Raw genomic sequence first — 12514 nt, forward strand, 5'->3', positions numbered from 1 at the left:
ATAAGTTTTTACTAATTTCTCTGCTGTCCTCCGCCAGCAACAATGTCAAGCACTGTCTTTATCATAATACATTTCCAAGAATCTATAAGAAATCTGCTCTACCTTGCAGGTTTGTCCACCCGTCCCAAGCGCTGGACAACAAAACTATGGAAATGGAACGAAATTTGGCATTTAGGAAATAAAGATAATGTGGAAATTAAATCATTAAGTTCACTTAAGCAAATAATTCCAGTTTATTCATTCAGTGCCCCATATTAGAGAAACTCGGTAAATGCTGTGTCATGTTCTTCATTTATTTCATTTGTGCCAATTTATGCATTAAGTCAATGGTGGGTGATACAAATACACGAGGAAAGTAACACTGACCACTTAGATTTCAGTTGTTTTTTTTAGTATTTTATTTTTTTTTGAAAAAGTCTCCTTTGTCACCCAGGAGTGCACTGGTGCGATCACAGCTCACTGCGATCTTGACTTCCCCAGGTTCAGGTGATCCTTCCACCTCAGCCTCCCAAGTAGCTGGCCATAAGTCACATGCCACTATACCAAGTTAATTATTATTATTATTATTATTATTATTATTATTGTAGAGAAGGGATTTCACCATTCTGCCCAGGCTGGGTTCACTTTTGATAGTAAAGGACATCTCAAATATTTAGACATTTGCTTTCGGTTTCGTCAATTATGAATACAGCTATTAGAAACCTTCCTGTGTCTTGTTTGGAAACATAATTTTTAAAATGTAACGGAGGAAATACTTCGGATTATGATTACTTGTTTGTATGGTAAGACTATATTTTTCTTTGTAAGAATTTTGGTAGAATTTACCAGTGAAGTCATCTGAATATAGTGTTTTAGTTTTTTGAAAAGATATTAATCATTGATTGAATATCTAAAATTTTAAAATAAATATAGGCCTATTCAGACGATCTATTTCTCCTGAGGAGACTTTTGGTCTTCTAAAATAGATTTTTAAAATTAGCTCATTTCATCTACTGTATCCAGTTGTGAGCACAGATGTGTTCAGAATATTCCTTTATTATTTACTATTTTTGGATTTGACTCCTCTTAAACTAATATTATTAGTATACTGTGACTTCTTTCTTTCCTTTGTGGGTAGCCAAGGTAGAGGTTTATCAATGTTACTGATCTCTTCAAAGAACCGGCTTTTGGTTTTGTTGATATTTTCTGGACTTCCTGTTTTCTATTCTATTGTATTCTGCCATCATTATTTATTTATCATCTGTTCTATGTTACACTGCTGTTTTTCTCTCATTGCCCAAGGTGAAGCTTAGATTATGAATTAAGATTTTTCTGATTATTGACACAGCATCCTGAATGTAACTCATTGAATGTAATCTCATTAAAATGCACACTTAATAATTAAAATGATAAAGATGTGTGCTTTACTACAACTTGAAAAATACAACAGGGTAGATGATAAACATGGTGGCAGGGTATGTAGATCCACAGAAGTGAAATGATCTTGTAACATTTCATAAAACTGGGGATTTGCCTGGACCTTCAAATGGGGAGGAGTTGTGATGAGATGCTGTCGCTGAGCCATACAGTGCCTTTCTGTATTAACCGGTTCTTAAGGTGACTATTTCACATTGATGAGGTTGTCCTAGCTAGAAAGCCAAGGCTCTTTCAATTCCTTCTGCCCCTCTCCTTTGTCTGCCTTCGACACCAAGGAGAATGGTCCGGCAGCATCTCAGCCCATGTTGTCAACCGCCCACTTGCATACACTCCATACACCCCAAGGTTCCTTATGGGATTCCTCAGCAACACCAATGCACTCACCGTCACTCTGTGTTCTCCTAGATTCTGATGAACATCTTGAGGATTCTGCACAGAGCGCCGTGGAGGAGAATATGAGATCAGAACTTGTAAGACATATTTCTTTCTCTGGAAGAGAAATTTATTTTGTTTTTTCTGGGGTCACTAGAGGTTATGACCAATTGAGGCCTGATTGACGATGGCAGTCAAAGGACGGCGTCACTTGCAAACTGTTTGGTAGTGAGTGTACTTCTCAGTAGCAACCTTTTCTCCCTGAAAAATAGTTGTGTATTTGCCAGCCAACATGGACACTTGCTAAATATTCCCCCTCAAAAAAACCCAGTGCATTTTCCACAAGCATCCTCTATGCTTTCTTTCGGGACCAGTTACCTGATCACTGTTTTGTTTTGTTTTTTTTCTCTTATTGCAGGGAAAGTCGAACGCCCAGTGTCACCTCTGTACGTATTCTTTTTTATTTAACAGCTTTATTTAAACGTAGTTGACATGCAAAACCATATACCCATTTAAAGTAGGTGATTCAGTGTTTTTAGATCTACTAACATTCCCTCATCTCAGAATAGGGAACTGAGGCACAGAGGGGTTCATTTCACTCTCCCAGGTATGTGCAGATTCTAAGCAGCATTTGATCCCAGGCCATTCTTGGTGACTTGGATCTGCTGCTTTTCTATATTGTCTCATCTAAATAAAGGAATCTGCCTGCACATACAGTCTGTTTTAAGTGCAATGACCCTTGCAAAATCCTCCCAGAACCCAAATCTAATGTAGAGTTGAAAAGCCAACGGTAAAAACTGGGATCAAAAGTTTCATCTGGGAATAAGTTTTTACTAATTTCTCTGCTGTCCTCTGCCAGCAACAATGTCAAGCACTGTCTTTATCATAATAGATTTCCAAGAATCTATAAGAAATCTGCTCTACCTTGCAGGTTTGTCCACCCGTCCCAAGGGCTGGACAACAAAACTATGGAAGTGGAACAAAATTTGGCATTTAGGAAATAAAGATAATATGGAAATCAAATCATTAAGTTCACTTAAGCAAATAATTCCAGTTTATTCATTCAGTGCCCCATATTAGAGAAACTCGGTAAATGCTGTGTCATGTTCTTCATTTATTTCATTTGTGCCAATTTATGCATTAAATCAAAGGTGGGTGATACAAATACACAAGTAAAGTAACACTGACCACTTAGATTTCAGTTGTTTTTTTTTAGTATTTTATTTTTTTGTGAAAAGGTCTCCTTTGTCACCCAGGAGTGCACTGGTGCGATCACAGCTCACTGCGATCTTGACTTCCCCAGGTTCAGGTGATCCTTCCACCTCAGCCTCCCAAGTAGCTGGCCATAAGTCACATGCCACTATACCAAGTTAATTATTATTATTATTATTATTATTATTATTATTGTAGAGAAGGGATTTCACCATTCTGCCCAGGCTGGGTTCACTTTTGATAGTAAAGGACATCTCAAATATTTAGACATTTGCTTTCGGTTTCGTCAATTATGAATACAGCTATTAGAAACCTTCCTGTGTCTTGTTTGGAAACATAATTTTTAAAATGTAACGGAGGAAATACTTCGGATTATGATTACTTGTTTGTATGGTAAGACTATATTTTTCTTTGTAAGAATTTTGGTAGAATTTACCAGTGAAGTCATCTGAATATAGTGTTTTAGTTTTTTGAAAAGATATTAATCATTGATTGAATATCTAAAATTTTAAAATAAATATAGGCCTATTCAGACGATCTATTTCTCCTGAGGAGACTTTTGGTCTTCTAAAATAGATTTTTAAAATTAGCTCATTTCATCTACTGTATCCAGTTGTGAGCACAGATGTGTTCAGAATATTCCTTTATTATTTACTATTTTTGGATTTGACTCCTCTTAAACTAATATTATTAGTATACTGTGACTTCTTTCTTTCCTTTGTGGGTAGCCAAGGTAGAGGTTTATCAATGTTACTGATCTCTTCAAAGAACCGGCTTTTGGTTTTGTTGATATTTTCTGGACTTCCTGTTTTCTATTCTATTGTATTCTGCCATCATTATTTATTTATCATCTGTTCTATGTTACACTGCTGTTTTTCTCTCATTGCCCAAGGTGAAGCTTGGATTATGAATTAAGATTTTTCTGATTATTGACACAGCATCCTGAATGTAACTCATTGAATGTAATCTCATTAAAATGCACACTTAATAATTAAAATGATAAAGATGTGTGCTTTACTACAACTTGAAAAATACAACAGGGTAGATGATAAACATGGTGGCAGGGTATGTAGATCCACAGAAGTGAAATGATCTTGTAACATTTCATAAAACTGGGGATTTGCCTGGACCTTCAAATGGGGAGGAGGTGTGATGAGATGCTGTCGCTGAACCATACAGTGCCTTTCTGTATTAACCGGTTCTTAAGGTGACTATTTCACATTGATGAGGTTGTCCTAGCTAGAAAGCCAAGGCTCTTTCAATTCCTTCTGCCCCTCTCCTTTGTCTGCCTTCGACACCAAGGAGAATGGTCCGGCAGCATCTCAGCCCATGTTGTCAACCGCCCACTTGCATACACTCCATACACCCCAAGGTTCCTTATGGGATTCCTCAGCAACACCAATGCACTCACCGTCACTCTGTGTTCTCCTAGATTCTGATGAACATCTTGAGGATTCTGCACAGAGCGCCGTGGAGGAGAATATGAGATCAGAACTTGTAAGACATATTTCTTTCTCTGGAAGAGAAATTTATTTTGTTTTTTCTGGGGTCACTAGAGGTTATGACCAATTGAGGCCTGATTGACGATGGCAGTCAAAGGACGGCGTCACTTACAAACTGTTTGGTAGTGAGTGAACTTCTCAGTAGCAACCTTTTCTCCCTGAAAAATAGTTGTGTATTTGCCAGCCAACATGGACACTTGCTAAATATTCCCCCTCAAAAAAACCCAGTGCATTTTCCACAAGCATCCTCTATGCTTTCTTTCGGGACCAGTTACCTGATCACTGTTTTGTTTTGTTTTTTTTCTCTTATTGCAGGGAAAGTCGAACGCCCAGTGTCACCTCTGTACGTATTCTTTTTTATTTAACAGCTTTATTTAAACGTAGTTGACATGCAAAACCATGTACCCATTTAAAGTAGGTGATTCAGCGTTTTTAGATCTACTAACATTCCCTCATCTCAGAATAGGGAACTGAGGCACAGAGGGGTTCATTTCACTCTCCCAGGTATGTGCAGATTCTAAGCAGCATTTGATCCCAGGCCATTCTTGGTGACTTGGATCTGCTGCTTTTCTATATTGTCTCATCTAAATAAAGGAATCTGCCTGCACATACAGTCTGTTTTAAGTGCAATGACCCTTGCAAAATCCTCCCAGAACCCAAATCTAATGTAGAGTTGAAAAGCCGACGGTAAAAACTGGGATCAAAAGTTTCATCTGGGAATAAGTTTTTACTAATTTCTCTGCTGTCCTCTGCCAGCAACAATGTCAAGCACTGTCTTTATCATAATAGATTTCCAAGAATCTATAAGAAATCTGCTCTACCTTACAGGTTTGTCCACCCGTCCCAAGGGCTGGACAACAAAACTATGGAAGTGGAACAAAATTTGGCATTTAGGAAATAAAGATAATGTGGAAATCAAATCATTAAGTTCACTTAAGCAAATAATTCCAGTTTATTCATTCAGTGCCCCATATTAGAGAAACTCGGTAAATGCTGTGTCATGTTCTTCATTTATTTCATTTGTGCCAATTTATGCATTAAATCAAAGGTGGGTGATACAAATACACAAGTAAAGTAACACTGACCACTTAGATTTCAGTTGTTTTTTTTAGTATTTTATTTTTTTGTGAAAAGGTCTCCTTTGTCACCCAGGAGTGCACTGGTGCGATCACAGCTCACTGCGATCTTGACTTCCCCAGGTTCAGGTGATCCTTCCACCTCAGCCTCCCAAGTAGCTGGCCATAAGTCACATGCCACTATACCAAGTTAATTATTATTATTATTATTATTATTATTATTATTGTAGAGAAGGGATTTCACCATTCTGCCCAGGCTGGGTTCACTTTTGATAGTAAAGGATATCTCAAATATTTAGACATTGCTTTCAGTTTGGTCAATTATGAATACAGCTATTAGAAACCTTCCTGTGTCTTGTTTGGAAACATAATTTTAAAATGTTACTGAGGAAATACTTCGGATTATGATTACTTGCTTGTATGGTAAGACTATAATTTTCTTTGTTTTTGGTAGAATTTACCAGTGAAATCATCTGAATATAGTGTTTTAGTTTTTTGAAAAGATATTAATCATTGATTGAATATCTAAACTTCTAAAATAATTATAGGCCTATTCAGATGATCTATTTCTCCTGAGGAGACTTTTGGTCTTCTAAAATAGATTTTATAAATTCGTTCATTTCATCTACTGTATCCAATTGTGAGCACAGATGTGTTCAGAATATTCCTTTATTATTTACTATTCTTTAATTTGACTCCTCTTAAACTAATATTATTAGTATACTGTGACTTCTTTCTTTCCTTTGTGGGTAGCCAAGGTAGAGGTTTATCAATGTTACTGACCTTTTCAAAGAACCGGCTTTTGGTTTTGTTGATATTTTCTGGACTTCCTGTTTTCTATTCTATTGTATTCTGCCATCATTATTTATTTATCATCTGTTCTATGTTACACAGCTGTTTTTCTCTCATTGCCCAAGGTGAAGCTTAGATTATGAATTAAGATTTTTCTCATTATTGACACAGCATCCTGAATGTAACCCATGGAATGTAATCTCATTAAAATGCACACTCAATAATTAAAATGATAAAGATATGTGCTTTACTACAACTTGAAAAATACAACAGGGTAGATGATAAACATGGTGGAAGGGTATGGAGATCCACAGAAGTGAAATGATCTTGTAACATTTCATAAAACTGGAGATTTGCCTGGACCTTCAAATGGGGAGGAGGTGTGATGAGATGCTGTCGCTGAACCATACAGTGCCTTTCTGTATTAACCGGTTCTTAAGGTGACTATTTCACATTGATGAGGTTTCCCTAGCTAGAAAGCCAAGGCTCTTTCAATTCTTTCTGCCCCTCTCCTTTGCCTGCCTTCGACACCAAGGAGAATGGTGCAGAAGCATCTCAGCCCATGCTTGTCAACCGCCCACTTGCATACACTCCATACACCCCAGGGTTCCTTGTGGGATTCCTCAGCAACACCAATGCACTGACCATCACTCTGTGTTCTCCTAGATTCCGAGGAAGATCTGCAGGAATCTGCTCAGAGTGGCGTGGAGGAGAATATGAGATCAGAACTTGTAAGACATATTTCTTTCTCTGGAAGAAAAATGTTTTTTGTTTTTTATGGGGTCACTAGAGGTTATGACCAACTGAGGCCTGATTGACGATGGCAGTCAAAGGACGGCATCACTTACAAACGGTTTGGTAGTGAGTGTATTTCTCAGTAGCAACCTTTTCTCCCTGAAAAATAGTTTTGTATTTGCCAGCCAACATGGACACTTTCTAAACAATCCCCCCCAAAAAAACCCAGTGCATTTTCCACAACCATCCTCTATGCTTTCTTTCGGGACCAGTTACCTGATCACTGTTTTGTTTTGTTTTTTTTTCTCTTATTGCAGAGAAAGTCGAACACCCAGTGTCACCTCTGTACGTATTCTTTTTTATTTAACAGCTTTATTTAAACGTAGTTGACATGCAAAACCATGTACCCATTTAAAGTAGGTGATTCAGCGTTTTTGGATCTACTAACATTCCCTCATCTCAGAATAGGGAACTGAGGCACAGAGGAGTTCATTTCACTCTCCCAGGTATGTGCAGATTCTAAGTAGCATTTGATCCCAGGCCATTCTTGGTGACTTGGATCTGCTGCTTTTCTATATTGTCTCATCTAAATAAAGGAATCTCCCTGCACATACACTCTGTTTTAAGTACAATGACCCTTGCAAAATCCTCCCAGAACCCAAATCTAATATAGAGTTGAAAAGCCGACGGTAAAAACTGGGATCAAAAGCTTCTTCTGGGAATAAGTTTTTACTAATTTCTCTGCTGTCCTCCGCCACCAACAATGTCAAGCACTGTCTTTATCATAATACATTTCCAAGAATCTATAAGAAATCTGCTCTACCTTGCAGGTTTGTCCACCTGTCCCAAGGGCTGGACAACAAAACTATGGAAATGGAACAAAATTTGGCATTTAGAAAATAAAGATAATGTGGAAATTAAATCATTAAGTTCACTTAAGCAAATAATTCCAGTTTATTCATTCAGTGCCCCATATTAGAGAAACTCGGTAAATGCTGTATCATGTTCTTCATTTATTTCATTTGTGCCAATTTATGCATTAAATCAATGGTGGGTGATACAAATACAGAAGGAAAGTAACACTGACCACTTAGATTTCAGTTGTTTTTTTTTGGTGTTTTATTTTTTTGTGAAAAGGTCTCCTTTGTCACCCAGGAGTGCACTGGTGCGATCACAGCTCACTGCGATCTTGACTTCCCCAGGTTCAGGTGATTCTTCCACCTCAGCCTCCCAAGTAGCTGGCCATAAGTCACATGCCACTATACCAAGTTAATTATTATTATTATTAATATTATTATTATTATTATTATTATTATTGTAGAGAAGGGATTTCACCATTCTGCCCAGGCTGGGTTCACTTTTGATAGTAAAGGATATCTCAAATATTTAGACATTTGCTTTCGGTTTCGTCAATTATGAATACAGCTATTAGAAACCTTCCTGTGTCTTGTTTGGAAACATAATTTTTAAAATGTAACGGAGGAAATACTTCGGATTATGATTACTTGTTTGTATGGTAAGACTATATTTTTCTTTGTAAGAATTTTGGTAGAATTTACCAGTGAAGTCATCTGAATATAGTGTTTTAGTTTTTTGAAAAGATATTAATCATTGATTGAATATCTAAAATTTTAAAATAAATATAGGCCTATTCAGATGATCTATTTCTCCTGAGGAGACTTTTGGTCTTCTAAAATAGATTTTTAAAATTAGCTCATTTCATCTACTGTATCCAGTTGTGAGCACAGATGTGTTCAGAATATTCCTTTATTATTTACTATTTTTGGATTTGACTCCTCTTAAACTAATATTATTAGTATACTGTGACTTCTTTCTTTCCTTTGTGGGTAGCCAAGGTAGAGGTTTATCAATGTTACTGATCTCTTCAAAGAACCGGCTTTTGGTTTTGTTGATATTTTCTGGACTTCCTGTTTTCTATTCTATTGTATTCTGCCATCATTATTTATTTATCATCTGTTCTATGTTACACTGCTGTTTTTCTCTCATTGCCCAAGGTGAAGCTTAGATTATGAATTAAGATTTTTCTGATTATTGACACAGCATCCTGAATGTAACTCATTGAATGTAATCTCATTAAAATGCACACTTAATAATTAAAATGATAAAGATGTGTGCTTTACTACAACTTGAAAAATACAACAGGGTAGATGATAAACATGGTGGCAGGGTATGTAGATCCACAGAAGTGAAATGATCTTGTAACATTTCATAAAACTGGGGATTTGCCTGGACCTTCAAATGGGGAGGAGGTGTGATGAGATGCTGTCGCTGAACCATACAGTGCCTTTCTGTATTAACCGGTTCTTAAGGTGACTATTTCACATTGATGAGGTTGTCCTAGCTAGAAAGCCAAGGCTCTTTCAATTCCTTCTGCCCCTCTCCTTTGTCTGCCTTCGACACCAAGGAGAATGGTCCGGCAGCATCTCAGCCCATGTTGTCAACCGCCCACTTGCATACACTCCATACACCCCAAGGTTCCTTATGGGATTCCTCAGCAACACCAATGCACTCACCGTCACTCTGTGTTCTCCTAGATTCTGATGAACATCTTGAGGATTCTGCACAGAGCGCCGTGGAGGAGAATATGAGATCAGAACTTGTAAGACATATTTCTTTCTCTGGAAGAGAAATTTATTTTGTTTTTTCTGGGGTCACTAGAGGTTATGACCAATTGAGGCCTGATTGACGATGGCAGTCAAAGGACGGCGTCACTTACAAACTGTTTGGTAGTGAGTGAACTTCTCAGTAGCAACCTTTTCTCCCTGAAAAATAGTTGTGTATTTGCCAGCCAACATGGACACTTGCTAAATATTCCCCCTCAAAAAAACCCAGTGCATTTTCCACAAGCATCCTCTATGCTTTCTTTCGGGACCAGTTACCTGATCACTGTTTTGTTTTGTTTTTTTTCTCTTATTGCAGGGAAAGTCGAACGCCCAGTGTCACCTCTGTACGTATTCTTTTTTATTTAACAGCTTTATTTAAACGTAGTTGACATGCAAAACCATGTACCCATTTAAAGTAGGTGATTCAGCGTTTTTAGATCTACTAACATTCCCTCATCTCAGAATAGGGAACTGAGGCACAGAGGGGTTCATTTCACTCTCCCAGGTATGTGCAGATTCTAAGCAGCATTTGATCCCAGGCCATTCTTGGTGACTTGGATCTGCTGCTTTTCTATATTGTCTCATCTAAATAAAGGAATCTGCCTGCACATACAGTCTGTTTTAAGTGCAATGACCCTTGCAAAATCCTCCCAGAACCCAAATCTAATGTAGAGTTGAAAAGCCGACGGTAAAAACTGGGATCAAAAGTTTCATCTGGGAATAAGTTTTTACTAATTTCTCTGCTGTCCTCTGCCAGCAACAATGTCAAGCACTGTCTTTATCATAATAGATTTCCAAGAATCTATAAGAAATCTGCTCTACCTTGCAGGTTTGTCCACCCGTCCCAAGGGCTGGACAACAAAACTATGGAAGTGGAACAAAATTTGGCATTTAGGAAATAAAGATAATGTGGAAATCAAATCATTAAGTTCACTTAAGCAAATAATTCCAGTTTATTCATTCAGTGCCCCATATTAGAGAAACTCGGTAAATGCTGTGTCATGTTCTTCATTTATTTCATTTGTGCCAATTTATGCATTAAATCAAAGGTGGGTGATACAAATACACAAGTAAAGTAACACTGACCACTTAGATTTCAGTTGTTTTTTTTAGTATTTTATTTTTTTGTGAAAAGGTCTCCTTTGTCACCCAGGAGTGCACTGGTGCGATCACAGCTCACTGCGATCTTGACTTCCCCAGGTTCAGGTGATCCTTCCACCTCAGCCTCCCAAGTAGCTGGCCATAAGTCACATGCCACTATACCAAGTTAATTATTATTATTATTATTATTATTATTATTATTATTGTAGAGAAGGGATTTCACCATTCTGCCCAGGCTGGGTTCACTTTTGATAGTAAAGGATATCTCAAATATTTAGACATTGCTTTCAGTTTGGTCAATTATGAATACAGCTATTAGAAACCTTCCTGTGTCTTGTTTGGAAACATAATTTTAAAATGTTACTGAGGAAATACTTCGGATTATGATTACTTGCTTGTATGGTAAGACTATAATTTTCTTTGTTTTTGGTAGAATTTACCAGTGAAATCATCTGAATATAGTGTTTTAGTTTTTTGAAAAGATATTAATCATTGATTGAATATCTAAACTTCTAAAATAATTATAGGCCTATTCAGATGATCTATTTCTCCTGAGGAGACTTTTGGTCTTCTAAAATAGATTTTATAAATTCGTTCATTTCATCTACTGTATCCAATTGTGAGCACAGATGTGTTCAGAATATTCCTTTATTATTTACTATTCTTTAATTTGACTCCTCTTAAACTAATATTATTAGTATACTGTGACTTCTTTCTTTCCTTTGTGGGTAGCCAAGGTAGAGGTTTATCAATGTTACTGACCTTTTCAAAGAACCGGCTTTTGGTTTTGTTGATATTTTCTGGACTTCCTGTTTTCTATTCTATTGTATTCTGCCATCATTATTTATTTATCATCTGTTCTAGGTTACACAGCTGTTTTTCTCTCATTGCCCAAGGTGAAGCTTAGATTATGAATTAAGATTTTTCTCATTATTGACACAGCATCCTGAATGTAACCCATGGAATGTAATCTCATTAAAATGCACACTCAATAATTAAAATGATAAAGATATGTGCTTTACTACAACTTGAAAAATACAACAGGGTAGATGATAAACATGGTGGCAGGGTATGGAGATCCACAGAAGTGAAATGATCTTGTAACATTTCATAAAACTGGAGATTTGCCTGGACCTTCAAATGGGGAGGAGGTGTGATGAGATGCTGTCGCTGAACCATACAGTGCCTTTCTGTATTAACCGGTTCTTAAGGTGACTATTTCACATTGATGAGGTTTCCCTAGCTAGAAAGCCAAGGCTCTTTCAATTCTTTCTGCCCCTCTCCTTTGCCTGCCTTCGACACCAAGGAGAATGGTGCAGAAGCATCTCAGCCCATGCTTGTCAACCGCCCACTTGCATACACTCCATACACCCCAGGGTTCCTTGTGGGATTCCTCAGCAACACCAATGCACTGACCATCACTCTGTGTTCTCCTAGATTCCGAGGAAGATCTGCAGGAATCTGCTCAGAGTGGCGTGGAGGAGAATATGAGATCAGAACTTGTAAGACATATTTCTTTCTCTGGAAGAAAAATGTTTTTTGTTTTTTATGGGGTCACTAGAGGTTATGACCAACTGAGGCCTGATTGACGATGGCAGTCAAAGGACGGCATCACTTACAAACGGTTTGGTAGTGAGTGTATTTCTCAGTAGCAACCTTTTCTCCCTGAAAAATAGTTTTGTAT

General features: G+C 37.3%; 1 protein-coding gene across 5 annotated transcripts in view; it reads left to right on the forward strand.

Moving 5' to 3' along the window:
* Positions 1-12514, forward strand: part of LOC140709098 (uncharacterized) — a 31182-nt gene that overhangs the window by 7419 nt on the left and 11249 nt on the right. For 3 of the 5 annotated variants that reach the window (XM_073006777.1, XM_073006778.1, XM_073006776.1), the window contains exons 1-9: positions 948-1886; positions 2207-2234; positions 4433-4497; positions 4818-4845; positions 7037-7101; positions 7423-7450; positions 9661-9725; positions 10046-10073; positions 12268-12332. In XM_073006777.1, the coding sequence (XP_072862878.1) occupies positions 1719-1886; positions 2207-2234; positions 4433-4497; positions 4818-4845; positions 7037-7101; positions 7423-7450; positions 9661-9725; positions 10046-10073; positions 12268-12332 (540 nt within the window). In that variant the 5' untranslated portion in view covers positions 948-1718. Of the gene's footprint in view, positions 1-947; positions 1887-2206; positions 2235-4432; positions 4498-4817; positions 4846-7036; positions 7102-7422; positions 7451-9660; positions 9726-10045; positions 10074-12267; positions 12333-12514 lie in introns of those variants that run through there. The other 2 variants (XM_073006780.1, XM_073006779.1) reach the window with 2 other exon arrangements.

Source organism: Chlorocebus sabaeus, chromosome 19 (assembly GCF_047675955.1).
Source record: "Chlorocebus sabaeus isolate Y175 chromosome 19, mChlSab1.0.hap1, whole genome shotgun sequence".
In the NCBI taxonomy this organism is placed as follows: Eukaryota; Metazoa; Chordata; class Mammalia; order Primates; family Cercopithecidae; genus Chlorocebus; species Chlorocebus sabaeus.